General features: G+C 57.9%; 1 protein-coding gene across 8 annotated transcripts; it reads left to right on the forward strand.

Moving 5' to 3' along the window:
• Positions 1–196: 196 nt before the first annotated feature.
• KMT2B (lysine methyltransferase 2B) lies at positions 197–20,434 on the forward strand. Of its 8 annotated transcripts, XM_086351797.1 has the most exons (38): positions 212–610; positions 1,740–1,812; positions 2,048–2,242; positions 2,387–4,050; positions 4,262–4,375; positions 4,469–4,619; positions 4,885–5,164; positions 5,326–5,381; positions 5,625–5,903; positions 6,199–6,293; positions 6,568–6,666; positions 6,797–6,910; positions 7,039–7,185; positions 7,284–7,379; positions 7,836–7,953; positions 8,480–8,593; positions 8,750–8,934; positions 9,008–9,097; positions 9,181–9,285; positions 9,411–9,484; positions 10,076–10,191; positions 10,287–10,378; positions 10,458–10,595; positions 11,227–11,385; positions 11,600–11,747; positions 11,831–11,909; positions 12,028–12,188; positions 13,204–13,431; positions 13,513–14,809; positions 14,892–14,981; positions 15,059–15,168; positions 18,338–18,475; positions 18,559–18,633; positions 18,736–18,913; positions 19,215–19,322; positions 19,443–19,526; positions 19,637–19,766; positions 19,857–20,434. In XM_086351797.1, the coding sequence occupies exons 1-38, from the start codon at positions 248–250 to the stop codon at positions 20,130–20,132; spliced, it is 8,019 nt and encodes a 2,672-aa protein (XP_086207923.1). In that variant the 5' UTR covers positions 212–247; the 3' UTR covers positions 20,133–20,434. The 8 variants fall into 8 exon arrangements, 5 of the variants coding, with proteins under 5 accessions (XP_086207923.1, XP_086207922.1, XP_086207921.1 ...); XR_015145774.1 differs by having other exon boundaries at positions 202–610; positions 2,048–4,050; positions 16,344–18,475; XR_015145773.1 differs by having other exon boundaries at positions 205–610; positions 2,048–4,050; positions 19,101–19,322.
• Positions 20,435–20,851: the final 417 nt, after the last annotated feature.

Consider the following 20,851-nt stretch of genomic DNA (forward strand, 5'->3'; position numbering starts at 1 on the left):
CTCCCGCCGCGACGCGGGGTCTAGGCTCTTTAGGTGCGGTCTAAGGGTGACCAGCCGGCCGGCCTCGGACTCCCGCTCCCGTGGTGCCCCGCGCGGCCGGCCCAGCCCCTGGCTCGTGTCGGCCCCGCGGCGGCGCTGGTTGTTGTCGTGAGCCTAAGCCGCCCCGCCCCTCCTCTGCTCCCCTCCCCCCGGCCTGCGTACGGGCCGCCCCTCCCCCCGCCTCCCCGGCCCCTCTCACGGTGCCAAGATGGCGGCGGCGGCGGGCGGCGGCAGTTGCCCCGGGCCTGGCTCCGCGCGGGGCCGCTTCCCGGGCCGGCCGCGGGGCTCCGGCGGGGGCGGGGGCCGCTGCGGACGGGGCAACGGGGCCGAAAGAGTGCGGGTAGCTCTGCGGCGCGGCGGCGGCGCGGCGGGGCCGGGCGGAGCCGAGCCCGGGGAGGACACGGCCCTGCTCCGTTTGCTGGGACTCCACCGGGGCCTGCGCCGGCTCCGCCGCCTGTGGGCCGGCCCGCGCATTCAGCGGGGCCGGGGCCGGGGTCGGGGCCGGGGCTGGGGCCCGAGCCGGGGCTGCCTGCTGGAGGAGGAGAGCAGTGACGGGGAGTCCGACGATGAGGTGAGGCAGTCGGAGGCGTCCCCAGCGCTGGGCGGGGCGGAGGCTGGGGGCTTCCAGGGGTCTGGGTGGCCCCGAGGGGTGATGTGGGGAAGCGGAGTCCTCAGGGCTTTTGGGGAGGGAAAGGGCCCTGGAAATAGGCAGGGGAGGAGGTAGGTAGGCTGTGCGGAGCTGTCGGTGGAAGAGGCCTCTGAAAGTGGATAGAGAAGCCTGAGCTGCCGCTGAGCACTTCGGCTCGAGGCAGGTCCTGCAGAAGTGTCCTGGGCTGATCCTTCTTGGTAGTTGGCAAAGCCAGGGCTGGAGAGATTTGGGCTAGGAGGCTATGGGACTGCATGCCCAACCAGTGGTGGTTGACAGCAGAAGCGTGGCTTGAGTGGACGCGGGCTAGCCTGTGGACCTAGGCTGTGGACCTGCAAGCTGCCCCACCCGGCCTCATAAGCTCCGACACATCACATTTCACCAGTGCCCCAATTCTTCTTCCGACTAAAGTGAAGAGAGGGGAGAATGGTGGAGGGCTTCCTCTTGGGGGCAGAGGTGCAAGAGACATGGGACGTAGGTGAGACTGGGTACTCCAGCAGGTCTGAGTTCAATTCAGAATTTATCACCAGTCTCTCAGAAAGGGCTCGAAGGTGTGGGTTGTACTGCTTAGGACGGTTTGTAGCCACCTGAGTGCTCACGGCAGGTCATAATACGATAAACTATTTAATACATGTACATGCACACCCCACTTGAGTGCCCCAATTCCCATTTTTCATTCAGAGAGAAACAACAGCTTGAGAGGGTATAGACAGAGGTTCTACTTTTTTCTGAGTTGGAGGATGAGAGAATATGAGGGTAGTGGCTACTGCCTGACTTAGACCCTGTTCTGTTCCCTTTGAGCCAGTGGACCACTGATGGCTTGTGCTGGTGTGGTCTCAAACAGGGGATGCAATTTCAAAATACATTCTATCTCCATCCCTGGAAAGAGATTGTGTATTTTTGCCTTTCACCTTCTAGTCTTTTTAATTCATTTGTAAATAGGGATACGTTAAGGGGGAAGCTGGGGATATTCCTCAATATCTGAGTCTCAGGCTAAACAAGGGCTTTAGCACTGATGCTGTTTCTCCCCTCCACCCCTGGTCCCCTAAATCAGGAGTTTCAGGGTTTTCACTCAGATGAAGATGCGGCCTCCAGTTCCCTGCGCTCTGCGCTCCGATCCCAGCGAGGTGAGTGACGGGGAAACTCTACCTCTGTAGCTTTATAGGAATGTTACTCTTGCTTTTTGTGTCAGCTCTGCCCTGCTCTAGAGTGTCTATCAGTTACCAAGTGTGTTCTGTGTCAAAGCCCCAGCTAGGCTGGGCTGTTGGGGAAGCAGACAAGTCAGAGTCCCTGCACTGCTGGAGTCTTCCTCTGTCTGCAGGGCCAGCTTGACCCATCTCCCCACACCTATTCTCCTTTTAGGTCGAGCCCCCCGAGGTCGGGGCCGCAAGCATAAGACGACCCCCCTTCCGCCTCCTCGCCTAGCAGATGTGGCTCCTGCACCCCCAAAGACTCCTGCCCGGAAACGGGGTGAGGAGGGCACAGAACGGATGGTGCAGGCACTGACCGAACTTCTCCGGCAGGCCCAGGCACCCCCAGCCCCCCGGAGCCGGGCATGTGAGTCCTCCACCCCGCGTCGGTCTCGGGGACGGCCCCCAGGACGGCCAGCAGGCCCCTGCAGGAAGAAGCAGCAAGCAGTAGTGGTGGCAGAAGCAGCTGTGACAATCCCCAGACCTGAGCCCCCGCCTCCTGTTGTTCCAGTAAAACACCGAACTGGCAGCTGGAAGTGCAAGGAGGGGCCCGGCCCAGGACCTGGGACCCCCAAGCGTGGAGGACAGTCTGGGCGAGGAGGCCGTGGAGGCAGGGGCCGAGGCCGAGGCCGCCTCCCCCTCGTGATCAAGTTTGTTTCAAAGGCCAAAAAAATGAAGATGGGACAGTTGTCCTTGGGACTTGAATCAGGTCAGGGTCAAGATCAGCATGAGGAAAGCTGGCAGGATGCCCCCCAGGGAAGAGTTGGATCTGGGCAAGGAGAGGGCCCCTGCTGGAGGAAGGAGCAGAAGCTGGAGGAGGAGGGAGAGGAGGAGAAAGAAGAGGAAGATGAGGAGGAAGAGAGAGCTGTAGCTGAGGAAGCAATGGTGCTAGCCGAGGAAAAGGAAGAGGCAAAGCTGCCATCACCACCCCTGACTCCTCCAGCCCCTCCACCTCCTCCATCCCTGCCACCCGCTTCAGCATCTCCTCCATCCCCACTTTGCCCTCCCCCCCCACCTGTCTCTCCTCCACCCCCACCAACCCCTCCACCGCCTCGTGCCCCGGAGGAGCAGGAAGAGTCCCCTCCTCCCGTGGTCCCAGCTACATGCTCGCGAAAGAGGGGCCGGCCTCCCCTAACTCCCAGCCAGCGAGCAGAGCGGGAAGCTGCTCGGGCAGGGCCAGAGGGTACCTCTCCTCCCACTCCAGTCCCCAGCACCGCCACAGGAGGCCCTCTGGAAGACAGCCCTACTGTGGCCCCCAAAAGTACCACCTTTCTGAAGAACATCCGACAGTTTATTATGCCTGTGGTGAGTGCCCGCTCTTCCCGTGTCATCAAGACACCCCGGCGATTTATGGATGAAGACCCCCCCAAGCCCCCAAAGGTGGAGGTCTCACCTACTCTACGGCCTCCCATTGCCACCTCCCCACTGGCCCCCCAGGAACCAGCACCAGCCCCCTCTCCACCCCGTGCCCCAACTCCTCCATCTACCCCAGTCCCACTCCCTGAGAAGAGACGGTCCATCCTAAGGGAACCCACATTTCGCTGGACCTCACTGACCCGGGAACTGCCCCCTCCTCCCCCTGCTCCTCCACCGGCCCCACCCCCACTTCCTGCCCCTGTCACTCCTTCCCGGAGGCCCCTGCTCCTTCGGGCCCCTCAGTTTACCCCAAGTGAAGCCCACCTGAAGATCTACGAATCGGTGCTTACTACTCCTCCTCTTGGGGCCCCTGAAGCCCCTGAGCCAGAGCCTCCTCCTGCCGATGACTCTCCAGCTGAGCCTGAGCCGCGGGCAGTGGGCCGCACGAACCACCTCAGCTTGCCTCGATTTGCCCCTGTGGTCGCCACTCCTATTAAGGCTGAGATGCCCTCCCCTGGGGCTCCAGCTCCAAGCAGTGGGCAACAGCCTCACGCTCAGCTGCAGCAGCCCCTACAGGCCTTGCAAACCCAGCTGCTGCCCCCAGCACTACCACCACAGCAGTCACTACTGCAGCCACAGTTACAGCTGCAGCCACCGCCACAGCAGGCGCCACCACTGGAAAAGGCCCGGATTGCAGGCCTGGGGTCCTTACCACTGTCTGGTGTGGAGGAGAAAATGTTCAGTCTCCTCAAGAGAGCCAAGGTGCAGCTAATCAAGATTGACCAGCAGCAGCAGCAGAAAGTGGCGTCTTTGATGCCGGTGAGCATGGTGCTTTGGCCAGGCCCCTGCATCCAGTCACTCAGACTCAATTCTCTGCAGTCCCTTTGCCTCCTGGCTCTCAGGACACCTTCTAGCATTGCAGGGAACCCTCCAAGCCAGTCTTTCCCCTGTCCCCCAGCTTCTTGGGTTCCTTCCCTGGCCCCATTTGTCCTCACTCTCCAGCCTCTGACCCTATTTATTCCCCCACCAGCCCAGCCCTGGAGGGCAGATGGAGGAGGTTGTGGGGACTGTCAAGCAGATCCCAGATAGAGGTTCTGTCAAGTCGGAAGATGAATCAGTGGAAACTAAGAGGGAGAGACCATCGGTATGGAGTGGGAAGAAGGCCCTCTGGGGAAGACTGGCAGAGGGAGTATGAGGGGCAGCTCTCCACAGGTATTCCTGGTTTCTCCTCCCCCAGGGCCCTGAGTCCCCTGTACAAGGCCCCCGCATCAAACATGTCTGCCGTCATGCTGCTGTGGCCCTGGGTCAGGCCCGGGCCATGGTGCCCGAAGACGTCCCCCGCCTCAGCGCTCTCCCTCTCCGGGATCGGCAGGACCTCAATGCGGAGGGTAGGGGCGGGTGTGTTGTGGGGAAGTTTTGACAGCTGTGTCAAATTTGGGGGTGAGTGAAGGAATCAAGAACCTGGGAGAATGGCAGCTGAGTAGGGTCCTTTGGGCCAGGTGGCAAGTGGGTTGGAGTGCTAGATCTTAGAGCAGACTTGGGAGCACCTGGAGCCTGAGCATGGTGGGAAAGTTGAATGGGATCTTGGGGAGGTCAGGGGACCAAGGTAGAACTGTGCTTTGTGGCTCCATTCCCACCTCTCCACTGCACTAGATACATCATCAGCATCTGAGACTGAGAGCGTCCCATCCCAGTCCCAGCCGGGAAAGGTGGAGTCAACAGGGCCCGGGGGAGACTCAGAGCCTGCAGGGTCTGGAGGGACCCTGGCACATGCACCCCGGCGCTCACTGCCCTCCCATCACGGCAAGAAGATGCGGATGGCACGGTGTGGACACTGTCGGGGCTGCCTGCGTGTGCAGGACTGTGGCTCCTGTGTCAACTGCCTGGACAAGCCCAAGTTTGGGGGCCCCAACACCAAGAAGCAGTGCTGTGTGTGAGTAGCTGGGGCGCAGGCTCCGTTCCCACCCATGGTTGTCAGTCACCCAGGCCTCCTGCCCCAGCAGAGCAGTGGGATTGGCATCCTTGTGGAGAGCTTCCTCTCTTCCCCCAGACCACCAGTCCCCTACCCTGGTGACGTGCTGCTCCCCTCCCCAGATACCGGAAGTGTGACAAGATAGAGGCTCGGAAGATGGAACGGCTGGCCAAAAAAGGTAGCGAAGCTTGAGCGGCGTTTCTTTACACAGTCTTACTGAGATGCATGCTGTAGAGGAAACCACGTCTTTCTCTGCTCTCCTCCCTTTGTCTTTGCAGTCCACCACCTTTGTCGTTTTCCCATCGTGCACTTCTGTATCTCCCGTGCTTGTTCTCTTCTGCGCTTTTTTCTGGCTTTTCTCCATCCTACTGTCCAAGTCCTTGGCTGAGCTCAGATCTTACTAAGTCCCCTGTTCCCACAGGCCGGACGATAGTGAAGACGCTGTTGCCCTGGGATTCCGATGAATCTCCTGAGGCCTCCCCTGGTCCTCCAGGCCCACGCCGGGGGGCGGGAGCTGGGGGGCCCCGGGAGGAGGTGGTGGCCCCCCCGGGGCCCGAGGAGCAGGACTCCTTCCTACTGCAGCGCAAGTCAGCCCGGCGCTGCGTCAAACAGCGACCCTCCTATGATATATTCGAGGACTCGGATGACTCAGACCCTGGGGGTCCCCCTGCTCCTCGGCGTCGGACCCCCCGGGAGAACGGTATGAATTGTTTGCTGCTTTCGGTATCAGTCCTGTGTGTGGAAGGGTTAGGACTCCCCAACCCAAGGCTCTGTCAGTCTCCAGGAGAGTGACTGAGTGAAGAGAAGGGCAGTTTTAGTGGGCAGGGAGAACGGGTGCGGGAGGTTTTCAGTAGGTTATTGAACAAGGCTCAAGTCGTCATCATGGACCTGGGCTCATTAAAGGCCTGGGGATCTGGAAATCACATGGGGGTGGTCGAGGAGGGGGGATGGGGCAGAGAAGAGGGGGATCCTCACCACTCCTGTGTCCTGCCTAGAGCTGCCAGTGCCAGAACCAGAGGAGCAGAGTCGGCCCCGCAAACCCACCCTGCAGCCTGTGTTGCAGCTCAAGGCCCGAAGGCGCCTGGACAAGGTCAGCATAGCCCCCACACCAAGAACCTGAGCCCTGTGTGAGGTGTGGCTCCATCCCAAGGAGCTTCCTGGCAAGTCAGGGTCACAGGCTCACCTGAGTGCTATAGTGTGTCTATGTCAGAGGACAGGCCCTGCGTGGGTGAAGCAGGCATCTCTCTGTGGAAGGCCAAGTAGAGTCTAGGCAAAAGGCAGGGTGGCGTAGGCTGGGGAGAGGGCAGTGAGAAGTTGGTAAATGGTGGGGCTGCAGCCCTCTTAGCACCACTGTCCCTCCCTAGGATGCTTTGGCCCCTGGCCCTTTTGCCTCTTTTCCCAATGGCTGGACTGGAAAACAAAAGTCTCCAGATGGTGTGCACCGGGTTCGTGTGGATTTTAAGGTATGGCATAGGGTGGTGGGCACTGTGCTGGGAAGAAACGTGTTGGTTACGAATGAGAACCTTGGGCTTTAAGTTTGGATCTTGCTGTGTTCCTGGCTGCTCTCTGATTCTGCATCTTCTCTTCCCTCAGGAGGATTGTGACCTGGAGAACGTGTGGCTGATGGGTGGCCTAAGTGTACTCACCTCCGTGCCAGGGGGACCACCCATGGTGTGCTTGCTGTGTGCCAGCAAAGGCCTGCATGAGGTTGGATCCCTTTCCCCTCAAGTCTCCATTAGCCCTGACTGCCTGGTGTTTGGGCCCTTTAAAGAGGGTCACCCTCCCTGGCCTCCTGGCCCCTCACTCTGCCCATTGTTCACTCTCCCCACTCCTAGTTGGTGTTCTGCCAGGTCTGCTGTGACCCTTTCCACCCATTCTGCCTGGAGGAGGCCGAGCGGCCCCTGCCCCAACATCATGACACTTGGTGCTGCCGCCGCTGCAAGTTTTGCCACGTCTGTGGGCGCAAAGGCCGGGGATCCAAGGTTTGGGCACAAGGGCCATGGCAGTGGCCGCATGGAGGAGAGGGGTGTCTCTGAGCCGGTAGGTTTTACCATTACTGTCTTTCTCCGATATCCTGCAGCACCTCCTGGAGTGTGAGCGCTGCCGCCATGCTTACCACCCAGCCTGTCTGGGGCCCAGCTACCCAACCCGAGCCACACGCAAACGGCGCCACTGGGTGAGAGATGAGGCCCCCTCCCCTGGCTTTGGAGCTCTAATTAATGCCGCCACCACCCCAGGATTGCTCTAGGCCAGGGCTCTTGGGGGTGGGAAGGTGGAGGTCCTCTTAAGAGTTTGATAAACATCACATGTCCTTTTCAAGAATTTTGCACGGATAAGATTTCTGTGCAGAATTTATATGTAATGGTTTTACAGGCTCATGGATTCCGTAGTCCCCAGTTCACAGCCCCCTGCTATAGCCTCATCTCTTCCGTCTCTGCGAGTCTCCACACTTCATCTCTCTCCTTCCCTGCTTCTTTCCCTCTCCATCCTCCGCTTCACTTCTCCTGCACACCTGTTCTCCTTACCCATCCTTCTGCATCTGTCTCCTGCCCACTCGTCTTTGCCCCTCCCCACTTCACGCTGCTCCAGCCTGGTGTCTGGTTCTCCCCCTAACATTGCCCTGTCCCCCCAGATCTGCTCAGCCTGCGTGCGATGTAAGAGCTGTGGGGCGACTCCAGGCAAGAACTGGGACGTCGAGTGGTCGGGAGATTACAGCCTCTGCCCCAGGTGCACCCAGCTCTTTGAGAAAGGTGGGGACCTGGCAGGGGACCGGGGCCCCGGGGGCCACCGGGGAGTGGGCCAGGTTTCTAGACAAGCATTTGGAAGAGATTCTCTCTGCTAGTATTTCTCCACTCTGTTCTCCTCTGGAGCCTTTCTTTCCATTCAAAGTACTTTTTTGTAGGAGCTTATCTAGTACTTAAGAGAGGGACACGGCTCCTCTGAGGGCAGTGGGAGTGGAGGGCTTGGACCCCACCCTCATGGTGGTCCCGGAAGTACCTCCTAGAACCTTAAGTCTCCGCTGAGCTCTCTGAAGACCTGGGCTTCCTCGTTGGCTCAAGCAGCAGGTTTAGCAAGGCTCTTTGCGTTGTGAGCCCTTGGGGCTGCAGAGTTAGGAGAGCATCCTTGTCTTTAGCCAGCCTTTGGGGCATGGTAGGGACCCAAGTTGGGCAGGACAGGGCAGCTCGTGCAGCAGTCGTGGGCCAGCTGGCCTCCATGCCAGGCTGCTGAGGGCAGCTCATGGCACCAACCCCTCTGACTTGCCTCTTCTTGCTCTAGGAAACTACTGCCCGATCTGCACACGCTGCTATGAAGACAATGACTACGAGAGCAAGATGATGCAGTGTGCACAATGTGACCACTGGGTGCATGCCAAGTGTGAGGGGCTCTCGGGTGAGTGGACGGAAGACTGGGGTGTGGCCTCAGCCCTGTCCTGCCCCTTGCCACAGGCTCTCAGAGGACAGCGAAATGTTCTTAGTGACCTGGGGCGGTTTGAGAACTTCCATGTCACTGAAACCATTTTTCTTTTTCCTGCCCTGGCCATTCTAGATGAAGACTACGAGATCCTTTCAGGGCTGCCAGACTCGGTGCTGTACACCTGTGGGCCATGTGCTGGGGCCACACACCCTCGCTGGCGAGAGGCCCTGAGTGGGGCCCTACAGGGGGGCCTGCGCCAGGTGCTTCAGGGCCTGCTGAGCTCCAAGGTGGCAGGCCCACTGCTGCTGTGCACCCAGGTCTGCGGGCCCGGATGACTGGACGGGAGGGGCCCAGCCCAGCACGAGCCCTGCTGACTTCCCCTCTTTGCAGTGTGGGCAGGAAGGACAGCAGCTACACCCAGGGCCCTGTGATCTGCACGCTGTGAGGCGGCGCTTCGAGGAGGGCCACTACAAGTCTGTGGTGAGTGGGACACTGAGGAGCTGCTGCGTGCCTGGGGGAGAGGATTGGGGTGGGGGCTCGGGTCCTGACAAACCCCCTTACAGCACAGCTTCATGGAGGACGTGGTGGGCATCCTGATGAGGCACTCTGAGGAAGGAGAGATGCTGGAGCGCCGGGCTGGAGGCCAGACCAAGGGGCTCCTACTGAAGGTGAGCTCTTTGGGGGCTGCCCTCAGGGTGGCTTGCATGGTAGCAGGGAGGAGAGAGTGGGTTCCTGCCCCCACCACCTCTCCTGGGGAAGATAGTTCTTCTCATCCTGTTAACCTGCTCCCCAGCTGCTAGAGTCTGCGTTCGGCTGGTTCGACGCCCACGACCCCAAGTACTGGCGACGGAGTACCCGGCTGCCGAAGTGAGCAAGACTGGGTAGCAGGAGGGGAACCAGGGAGTGAGGGCAAAGGCAGGGGCACCTGGGAATCCAGGGTCCAGCTGGACTGAGAATAGACAAGGAGCAGGGTTAGGGTCTTGGAGGGCGTGGGACCAGGATGAGAGTCCCCAGTGGTTCTAGATGAGCAGAGACTCAGATTGTGTGGTTAATTCTTTCTTTGGCTGTACATTATGCAAGGTGGTGCTGGGGACAGCAGTGGGCAAGCCATGTTTGGGGGGTTGGGCAGGCACTAATAACCTGGACAGTTAGGGCTTTGATGGGGAGGCCCAGGGGCTGTGGGAGCTCAGAGGAGGTGCCTGCCTAGGAGCCTCAGGCCTGAGGCTTTCAGAGAAATGACATCTAAGCTGAAAAGTGGAGGAGACATATTTTGGGCATGAAGAACAGTCTTTTATGTGGCAAAGGTGGCACGAGAGGGTCTGGCTTGTTTGGAAGGCTGAGAGAAGTTGCACATAGAGGACAGAGGGGGTCATGGCATAATCAGGTTGATACTATGGGTGGGCCCCAGTCCAGCACCCCTGGATAGATGTGTCAGAGGCTGACCCTGCCTGTCCACAGCGGAGTCCTTCCCAATGCGGTGTTGCCCCCGTCCCTGGACCACGTCTATGCTCAGTGGAGGCAGCAGGAACCAGAGACCCCAGAATCAGGGCAGCCTCCAGGCGATCCCTCAACAGGTACTGGGCAGTTGGGGCTAGAAGCTTGATCGCTTAGTTGGTGGGCCAGGCTCCAGGTCCTCATTCTTGGACCGTCCTTCCCAAACCCCTACCAGCTTTCCAGGGCAAGGATTCAGCTGCTTTCTCACACCTGGAGGACCCCCGTCAGTGTGCACTCTGCCTCAAATACGGGGATGCGGACTCTAAGGTGAGGGCTACTGCATGAAGACCCAGGTTGTAGGGTCTGGTCTCTGACTCCTCCCCTCACACCACGACTCTGCCCCCAGGAGGCGGGACGGCTCCTGTACATTGGGCAGAATGAGTGGACACACGTCAACTGTGCCATTTGGTCAGCCGAAGTGTTTGAAGAAAACGATGGCTCCCTCAAGAACGTGCATGCTGCTGTGGCTCGAGGGAGGCAGATGGTGAGGGCGCGGGCCTGAAGAGGGGGCAGTTCTCGGGGACTGGGGTGGGGTCCAACTGCAGTAGAGACAGCTCTGGTTTCACAGTCTCTGCCACAGCTTGTCCTTGGTGCCTCTTCTGGCTGTCCAGGACTCTAGTGCTGCAGCGAAAGCAAGTCTTTTCCTATTTGTGCTCTCTGGCTTAATGTGGGCCTGAAGCCTCGGAGACTAAAAGTTAGATGATCTCCTGTTACTAAGCTTGTGTGGCATTTACCTCTTACTGCATCCCTGTGAGGTGAGGTACTGCGTGGGAACCCCCCCTCTGTGCGGTGCCGCCAGCTCACCCTCAGGAAGCAGGATGAGAGAGACCTGCCACAGTGGGCAGATGCGAGGGTTCAGTGAAGTAATACGGGCTCCACGTTAGAACAGTGTGAGGAAACCTTAGCTCCTGTTGTTTTTTTTCCCGCTGCAACTCTGATTCAAGGAGTCTGTGCTTGTTTTGATGTATGCCTGGGCCTGGATGCCACTGGTGGGGAGTAATGTGCTGTTGTTCTGTGAGGTGCTAGGCTCGGCAGGGGCCCAAGAAGTCTTTGAGGACAGCGATGCTGGGTGTCAGGCCCTGGCTTCCTCGCTTAGCAGCCCCTTCTGCCCATAGCGCTGTGAACTCTGCCTGAAGCCTGGTGCCACAGTGGGCTGCTGCCTTTCCTCCTGCCTCAGCAACTTCCACTTCATGTGCGCCCGGGCCAGCTACTGCATCTTCCAGGATGACAAGAAAGTGTTCTGCCAGAAGCACACAGACCTGTTGGATGGCAAGGTGGGCCCTCACTTTGGGGACACAGTGCCCCACTGCTCGCTCTCTCCTTCCTCTCAAGGAGCCCCGTAGCCCCTCGGGCCTCACCCAGCTGCTTCTTAGTATCTCTTCCTTGTTCCCTTACCCTCCGCCCCCAGTGCTTTAGTCAAGCCCCTTGACTGACCAGTCTGTGGAGTGAGCCTTCCCTCACATCCCCCTCACCCCCTCACCAATCCAGCAACCCCATTTGCCACCCACCTCCCAGGAGATCGTGAACCCTGACGGTTTTGATGTTCTCCGCCGAGTCTACGTGGACTTTGAGGGCATCAATTTCAAGCGAAAGTTCTTGACGGGGCTTGAACCTGATGCCATCAATGTACTAATTGGTAAGCAGCTTGCTTTCTCCCCTCATCTTCCTGACCCTGCCTAGGCCCGCTCTCCTGACCTCTCCCACCCACCTGTACCATAGGCTCCATCCGGATCGACTCCTTGGGCACTCTGTCTGACCTCTCAGACTGTGAGGGACGGCTCTTCCCCATTGGCTACCAGTGAGCAACCCAAGGGGCGTTGGTGGGGCTGGGGGCTTCCAGGGCTGGATCTTGTTTCCCAGGTTGTCCTGACCCTTTTGTCCCACACGCCACCTCCCCCCACCTCCCCCCGCCCCAGGTGCTCCCGTCTGTACTGGAGCACAGTGGATGCTCGGCGGCGCTGCTGGTATCGGTGCCGGATCCTGGAGTATCGGCCATGGGGGCCAAGGGAAGAGCCAGTTCACCTGGAGGCAGCAGAAGAGAACCAGACCATTGTGCACAGTCCTGCCCCTTGCTCAGGTACGGCCTTGGAGCGCACGCATTTTCCTCCCTGAGTGCTGCCCTCCGCAAACAGCTACCCATCAAGCATTCTCCTGTGCCCTAATGGAATCCCAGGATGTTTGACATTGTTCTGTTTGTTGTGGTGGTGGTAGCTTAAGATTAACTTCATGCCTGGAAGTGAGGAGAGAGTTAGGTGCGCCCTAACTGCTTGTGAGGGTGGCAGCTTCTGGACAAATGTAAGGAGCATTTATGGCCACCTGACTTGGGGCTCCGTCCTTGTGTTATGCTCCCCACAGCCCCTTGTAAAAGGGAAAAGCTCCTTTGTACATCCTAGAAAGGGCATAGTGGTGGAGCCAGGATTCAACCCTAGATCTGCTCATTTCCCAAACTGACACCTTCCCCTCCATGCTAGCGCTTAGGGCCGGTTGGCAGGAAGCACAGAATGGGCTCAAGGACTGGTAGAGAGAGAGGTCCTGGTGGGCCCAGTGGGAGGAGGGAGAGATGTGGATCGTGCTTGTGGGCAAGGTGTTTGTTCTGGGTTGGAGCACAACATGGAAAGAGGGTATGGCCATCCTGGCTGGAAACACCGGAGTATTGGGAGGAGGCAGCAGAGATCAGCTTGTACAGATTGGGTGGAGCCAGGTAATGGGGCACCACAAGCACCAGGATGGGGTGGATGTGTTTGATGTGGCTGGGATATGCAGCGCAAGTAAGAAAGTGGTAGGGCTGGCCGTGCTGGAGGGAGGGCAGTACCCTGAACGGGTACTGAATCTGGGAGGGAACAGCAGGCATCCAGGAAGTGAGGAAATGGCAAAGGATGGGTCACAAAGGGACTCTGAGCCAGGTGTATGGGGAGGTTTTGCAGAAGTCAGAGAGGTCTGAGACCTGGGCCATGACTGGGAACGCAAGCACCTTGTGCCCAGGTCAAGGGCCAGATGGAGGTGTGGGTGCCTCAAAAGAATGAAAGGTGTGTGAGCAGAGGCTTTCACAAGGAGCCCCCGCCACCCACGATCCCATTCTCTTGCCTCTCTAGAGCCCCCAGATCATGTGGACCCCCCGCCAGATACAGATGCCCTTATCCCTAGAGCTCCTGAGCACCACCCACCCGTTCAGAACCCGGACCCCCCACCTCGGCTGGATCCAAGCAGCGCCCCTCCTCCAGCCCCCCGCTCCTTCTCGGGGGCTCGAATCAAAGTGCCCAACTACTCACCATCCCGGAGGCCCTTGGGGGGTGTGTCCTTTGGACCCCTGCCCTCGCCTGGTGTGTACCTGGAATTCCTGGGGAGGGGTGGGGCAGGGTGAGGCAGGAACTCCTGGCTGACACCGACCCTTCCCCCTACAGGAAGTCCATCTTCTCTGACCCACCACATCCCTACGGTGGGAGACCCGGACTTCCCAGCTCCCCCGAGACGCTCCCGTCGCCCCAGCCCTCTGGCTTCCAGGCTGCCACCTTCACGGCGGGCCTCTCCCCCTCTCAGAACCTCTCCTCAGCTCAGGGTGCCCCCTCCTACCTCAGTCGTTAGAGCCCTCACACCTACCTCAGGGGAGCTGGCTCCCCCAAGCCGGGCCCCGTCTCCTCCACCACCCCCTGAAGACCTGGGCCCAGACTTTGAGGACATGGAGGTGGTGTCAGGACTGAGTGCTGCTGACCTGGACTTTGCGGCCAGCCTGCTGGGGACTGAGCCCTTCCAGGAAGAGATTGTGGCTGCGGGGGCCGGGGGGAGCAGCCACGGGGGCCTGGGGGACAGCTCAGAGGAGGAGGCCGGCCCCACCCCCCGCTACGTCCACTTCCCCGTGACTGTGGTGTCCGGCCCTGCCCTGGCCCCCGGTGCCCTCCCCGGAGCCCCCCGCATTGAACAGCTGGATGGAGTGGATGATGGCACCGACAGCGAGGCCGAGGCAGTCCAGCAGCCTCGGGGCCAGGGGACTCCTACTTCAGGGCCAGGAGCAGGCCGGGCGGGGGTCATCGGGGCTGCAGGGGACAGGGCCCGACCTCCCGAGGACTTGCCGTCAGAAATTGTGGATTTTGTGTTGAAGAACCTAGGGGGCCCTGGGGAGGGCGGTGCTGGACCCAGAGAGGAGCCCCTTCCGCCAGCACCTCCCTTGGCCAATGGCAGCCAGCCCCCTCAGGGCCTGCCCCCTAACCCAGCTGACCCCACCCGGACGTTTGCCTGGCTCCCTGGACCCCCAGGGGTCCGGGTATTGAGCCTGGGCCCTGCCCCTGAGCCCCCGAAACCTGCCGCATCCAAGATCATCCTCGTCAACAAGCTGGGGCAGGTGTTTGTAAAGATGGCGGGGGAGGGTGAACCTGTCTCACCTCCAGTGAAGCCACCGCCTCTGCCCCCTCCCATGCCCCCCACGGCCCCCACTTCCTGGACTCTGCCCCCAGGACCCCTGCTGGGTGTGTTGCCAGTGGTAGGGGTGGTCCGCCCTGCCCCGCCCCCACCCCCCCCTCCATTGACGCTGGTGTTGAGCAGTGGGCCCCCCAGCCCACCCCGCCAGGCCATCCGTGTCAAAAGGGTGTCCACCTTCTCTGGCCGTTCTCCACCAGCACCTCCACCCAGCAAGACTCCCCGGCTGGAGGAAGATGGAGAGTCCTTGGAGGACCCCCCCCAGGGTCCAGGGCCTTGTGGCAGTGGGTGAGTGAGTGGCCAGGCTGTGGAGTGGGAGAGAGGTGGGCAGGGGAAGGCAGTTAGCCTTCTTACGGTGCCCCTACCCCAGGTTCAGCCGAGTGAGGATGAAAACGCCCACCGTGCGTGGAGTTCTCGACCTGGATGATCCTGGGGAGCTCACTGCGGAGGAAAGCCCGAGGTGAGTGGCCAGCCTCCTTTCCCTGGAGGCTCTGGTACTGCTGTCCTTTCCTCCTTCTGACAGGTCTCTTCTCACAGGCCCCTTCAGGACCGGTCCCCTCTGCTGCCACTTCCCGAAGGTGGTCCTCCCCGGGCCCCTGATGGTCCCCCTGACCTGCTGCTTGAGTCCCAGTGGCACCACTACTCAGGTAAGGACCAGCCTCTCTCTCTCACTGCCTCCCTCCGCCATTCTTGTCTCAGCTGAGTAACTGACATACACAATTGGTCCACTTTAAACACTCCCTGGGTATTGCAACATTGCACACTCAAAGTGGATACAAGCCTGAGGTGGGGTGCTACGGTTGCAGAGATACCCTTAGGAGCTTGTGGCCTGTGGCAGAAACAGACACATGCCTGTCCATTGTCCCCAAGAGGTCAAAGAAGGGCTTCAGAACTTCGTGTGCCAGGGTCAGAGGGTTAGGTAAGGTACCTAGTAAAGCCAAAGATGGGGTTCTGGGGATCATTCAGAAAGGGTTCAGCCCACTTGAGACCCAGAGGAAGGGCAAGAGCAGTAGGGAAGTCAGAGGAGAGTGGTGTCCAGAGGCTCAGGGAAGGCAGTAGTCGGTCATCCCAACTGCTGCAGAGGCCACCATGCACATGGGGTCTGGGAAAGGTGTACTGTCTGTGCAGGTAGCACAGGGTGGGGAAGATGTTGTGTCAGAGTCCAAAACTGAAGACAGTGGGTGATGAGGAAGCCAGAACAAAGCCCAGGCACCTCACCAAAAAGCTCAGCTGAGAGTCTTGGGTTGGGGGAGAGGGTGGGACAGACTTACAGGGGTTTTGTGTGAGGGCTGTGAAAGCAAAGGCAAGAAGGAAGTTGAATGGGACTCATGGATGGAAAAGGAGGTGGGAGGAGGTGTGGCAGTCAGGTTTGAATTGGAGACCCCTGAGACAGAGAGAAGGACACGAGGAAGGTGTACAGGCATATCTCGTTTTATTGCCCTTCAGTTATCAACATTTTTTACAAATTGAAGGTTTGTGGAAACCCTGCATGGAGCAAGTCTTATCAGTGTCATTTTTCCAACAGTATTTGCTCACTTTGTGTCTCTGTGTCACACTTTGGTAATTTTCATAATACTTCAAACTTTTTCATTATCTGTTACGGTGATCTGTGATCAGTGATCTTTGCTGTTACTATTGCAAAAAGATTACAACTTGATGAAAGCTCAGATGATGGTTAGCATATTTTAGTGATGATTAAGGTATGTACATTGTTTTTTTAGCCATAATTCTGTTGCACTTTTAAGAGACTACAATGTAGTGTAAACATAACTTTTATATGCCCTGGGAAACCCAAAAGATTTGTTGACTTGCTTTATTTCAGTATTTACCCTAATGCGGTGGTCCGGAACCGAACCCGCAATATCTCCGAGTTATGCCTGTACTTGCAGAGATAATGAGACATCAGGATGCAGGATGGGGCACTTGAAGCAGTTCTGGCTGATGGACTCAGTGAAGCTGGAAGGGCAGTGCTCTGCTGGTCACGGAGGGCAGGGGGAGAGGGAGTGGGCTCCAGCCGAGTAAGCTGGTAATTGAGCAGCCCAAGGCTCAGAATTTCTTGTGGCCCCAGTCCTGTTGGGATGTGTGGATTTTCTCCATTATGTAGAGCTCAACTTCTGAGTAAGGAAGTGGAATGAAGTAGACTGAGACTGTTTAGCTGAAAGGCTACTTACAGGGGTCAGAGATGGTGTAAGGAGGTGGTAGTGACCGTGACAGACAGGTCCCTGCCCATAGGGACCAGACACATTTTGCTAGAGGAAACCGACATGTAATTAGCAAGTGTACTTCAGCTTAGAATGAGCGCTGTGAGAAAGAAGCCAGTAAGAGAGTGCCTGGGCGAGGCCTGTGTCTACAGACTGGTCTGTGTAGTTGTGTTCAGGGAACAGAGTGGAAGTGAGGGTGGAGAAAGGTGGAAGAAGTCAGAGAAGGACCCTGGGGCACTTGGAGGCTTGGAGATGATGTGGGTCACACAGCAAGAGTTAGGTTTAGTCTTGCTTAGGGCCAGAGGGTGGGCATATGGGCAGGTTGGCCCAAAGAAGTTATGTGGGGAAGAAAGTATGGCCATGTGAGTCCTGCCTCTCCTAAAATGTGCTCCATTCAAAACATTTGCCCCCATCCCACTCATCCTAGGTACAGTGGTCGGGCCTCAGTTCACATCCTGCTTGAGCCAATAGCATCATTTGGTGCACCGATCCCTCCCTTGAAGCACGTCCTTTTCCTGGCTTCCAGCCCTCTCCTCCCCTCTGGTTGTGGCTCATTGTTCTAGTCTGTCAACTTTGGTGTGTCCCAGGACCCTGGCCTTGACTTCTCTATCTCCACTTACCCCTAAGTGCTCTTGTCTATCGTCCTGGCTCTAAATCCTATCTCTAATTCTGATAGCTCCCAAATTGCTAGCCAGGCTCCTATATCCTGCTGCCCGCCTGCCATCTCTGCCACAAGTTGAAAGGGGAGGTTTTCTAAGAGGGATCTCTGACTCAGTGTGTCTTAAACTGAGTTCTTGACTTTCACTACAAACTTGTTTCTCCCTTACCTTTACTGCTTCAATCAGTGGCCGTTGTATCCTTCCAGTTGTTTAGACTCCACACCTGGAGTTGTCCTTGACTCTCCTCTTTCTCACATCCACATCACCTATGTTAGCTAGGCCTGTCTGTTGTAGCTTTAAATTCTTTAGCCCTTGAGAAGTCCCTTGTAGTGTACATATGCTTGATTCTGTGAGTATGGGCTTTCTATAATACTATATTGGTAATCTTTGCAGAAATGGGGTGCACATTAAAAAATTGTTGTTTAGTCAATAAGTCATGTCTACCTCTTTTGCGACCCCATGGCCTATACTCCAGCAGGCTTCTGTGTCCATGGGATTTTTCAGACAAGAATACTGGACTGGGTTGCCGTTTCCTTCTCCAGAGGATCATCCCAACCCAGGGATCGAACATGCATTTCCTGCTTGGCAGGCAGATTCTTTACCACTGAGCTAACCTTAACCCTAACCCTAGCCCACTTAAAAAAACACATGTGCAAAAGTTCTCCAGTATTTTAAATTTTGTGTGAGATTCAGAAGAATGAGGAGTAGATGGGCATTTGTGACAGACTGAATTTGAGTGAGCTGTGAACATGTCCTACAGAAAAGGGACCATAGGCCCTTTAGAAGACGTAATGTCCATTCTGTAGGATTCATTGGGCAGATATTGCAAGAGGAAGGCCATTAAATCTAGTAACTGTGCTTGTACCCGAGGAGGAAGGGAAGGCAGAGGGGAGCCAGGGACGTTTGAGTCAAGGAAGGGTGACCCTCCCCAACTCTGATCTGCTCCCTGGGACCAGGTGAGGCTTCAAGCTCTGAGGAAGAGCCTCCATCCCCAGAGGACAAAGAGAACCAGGCCCCTAAACGGGCTGGCCCACACCTGCGTTTCGAGATCAGCAGTGAGGATGGGTTCAGCGTGGAGGCAGAGAGCTTGGAAGGTGAGTTGGAGATAGTGTTGACAGGGAGGGGAGATGTTCCATATAACATTATCCTGACAGCTCTGGCCCTGCCCTCTCCCCAGGGGCATGGAGAACTCTGATTGAGAAGGTGCAAGAGGCCCGAGGGCATGCCCGGCTCAGACATCTCTCCTTCAGTGGTAACTGAGGGGGTCCACAGGGATGCTGGGAGCTGGGATGACTCCCAGTTGACAGGATGGGCCTCCGACATGACCAATGTGTCTTCACCGTTGACTCCCCAGGAATGAGTGGGGCAAGGCTTCTGGGCATCCACCACGATGCTGTCATCTTCCTGGCAGAGCAGCTGCCCGGGGCTCAGCGCTGCCAGCACTACAAGTTCCGCTACCACCAGCAGGGAGAGGGCCAGGAGGAGCCACCCCTGAATCCCCATGGGGCAGCCCGCGCTGAGGTCTATCTCCGGTGAGAGGTCTGGGGTGTGGTGCCTGGGTCCGGGTAGCCCTAGAGGAGTTCTCAAAGGGTGGAAATTCAGTCTGCACAGATTGGAAACTGAGGTCTGAGGAGAAGACACTAGGCTACTCCAGAAGTTGTTTCTGGAGACCACATCAGAATGAACCCCGTCTCTTCCCTTTTGCTGTGTCTTCAATAGTAGCAGTATTCTTCCTGCCCCACCAGCAGCAGGCCCAGGCCAAAGAATAGATGGGTAGCATCTTCCTGAGAGAATGGCTACGAACCTCCCTCCTTTCCTCCCTCCCACCTGCAGCAAGTGCACCTTTGACATGTTCAACTTCCTGGCCTCCCAGCACCGGGTGCTTCCTGAGGGAGCCACCTGTGACGAGGAAGAGGACGAGGTGCAGCTCAGGTCAACCAGGTATGGGGGACAGGCCAGGGTGTGCTGGGGGTGGTCTGGAAGGGCCCAAAAGAGGGTAATCAGGGGCAAGAGAAGTCATTTCTGGGTACCAGCCTGTGTGACACTGCCATCCCCCACCAGACGTGCCACCAGTCTGGAGCTGCCCATGGCCATGCGCTTTCGCCACCTCAAGAAGACATCCAAAGAGGCTGTGGGTGTCTACAGGTTTGTGGGGTTGTGGGGAGGATGCCCCTGGGTGGACAGGCAGGTGCCCTGGTCAGGGGCTGCCTTGGTTCTGTCCCCCTGACCTCCCCCTTGCCCATCCTACCCTGCAGATCTGCCATCCACGGGCGGGGCCTGTTCTGTAAGCGCAACATCGATGCCGGCGAGATGGTCATCGAGTACTCTGGTATTGTTATTCGCTCTGTGCTGACTGACAAGCGGGAGAAGTTCTATGATGGGAAGGTAGGCTCTGCCAGGCCATGGGAATGAGGCAGCTGAAACAGGGCGGTCCATGGGAACAGAGCCTCTGACGTCCCCACACTGTCCCTGTAGGGCATTGGGTGCTACATGTTCCGCATGGATGACTTTGACGTGGTGGACGCCACCATGCATGGCAATGCCGCCCGCTTCATCAACCACTCGTGTGAGCCCAATTGCTTCTCTCGAGTCATCCATGTGGAGGGCCAGAAGCACATCGTCATCTTCGCCCTGCGCCGCATCCTGCGTGGTGAGGAGCTCACCTATGACTACAAGTTCCCCATTGAGGATGCCAGCAACAAGCTGCCCTGCAACTGTGGCGCCAAGCGCTGCCGTCGCTTCCTTAACTGAAGCAGTAGCTGCCTGCCACTCCCCCCGCTGCCATCTTGCCCCTAGCCTGGGGGCTCCCTCGTCCCTCCCAGAGCATCTCACCCCCACCCTCATGTTCAGGGTGGATGTGGGCATGCAGGTGGCGAGGGCCCTGCCTCCACCCCTCCAGCCCACCCAGCAATCGCCCCCTTCTTGCCCTGGGGGCCCAGGATGTAGATATTGTACAAAAGTTTCTAAATCCCTTCTTTTCTATGCACTTTTTTATTTAAGGGGGTGGGATCCCAGGTGGGAACCCCCCACAATAAAGTCTGTCGATGTTTGGAGAGGTCGTCTTCCATTTGTATGGTGCTAGGGACAGGTAGGACCTCCTGTTTCTCTGCCCCACACCCATCCTGAGCCAGGGAAACCTGTCAGCCTGAACAGGTAGGTAAGAGGGCATGGTTCAGAACTAGAATTGTGGGGTCTGTGAAGGCTCAGAGCTAAATACAATGCCTGTTCTGGGTTAGAATTGAATTAAGTCCTTGTGGATGAACTCTCGCTGGGGAGCAGGGCCTTTTCTTAGAGGGGACCCTGGTTGCCCAGAGGTAACCCACAGCTGGTCTTGTGAGGTGGGATTGGCCCATTCCGTGGGGGTGGGATTAGAAGGGGAATCGGGATGTCTTAGGTTTTGGCCCAATTAAGACTTCAGGGGTGGGGAGCGGCATGCAAGATCCTAGTTTCCTGACGGGAAATCAAACCCA

This window comes from Bos grunniens, chromosome 18, assembly GCF_055505025.1.
Source record: "Bos grunniens cultivar Pamir isolate PY7600 chromosome 18, Bosgru_T2T1.0, whole genome shotgun sequence".
In the NCBI taxonomy this organism is placed as follows: domain Eukaryota; kingdom Metazoa; phylum Chordata; class Mammalia; order Artiodactyla; family Bovidae; genus Bos; species Bos grunniens.

Coding starts and splice junctions, on each gene's coding strand:
- KMT2B (XM_086351796.1), top strand. CDS start 248: ATGGCGGCGGCGGCGGGCGGCGGCAGTTGCCCCGGGCCTGGCTCCGCG. Junction 18,476..18,558: donor GGAGGCAGAGAGCTTGGAAG/GTGAGTTGGAGA, acceptor CCCTCTCCCCAG/GGGCATGGAGAACTCTGATT. Junction 18,634..18,735: donor CAGACATCTCTCCTTCAGTG/GTAACTGAGGGG, acceptor TTGACTCCCCAG/GAATGAGTGGGGCAAGGCTT.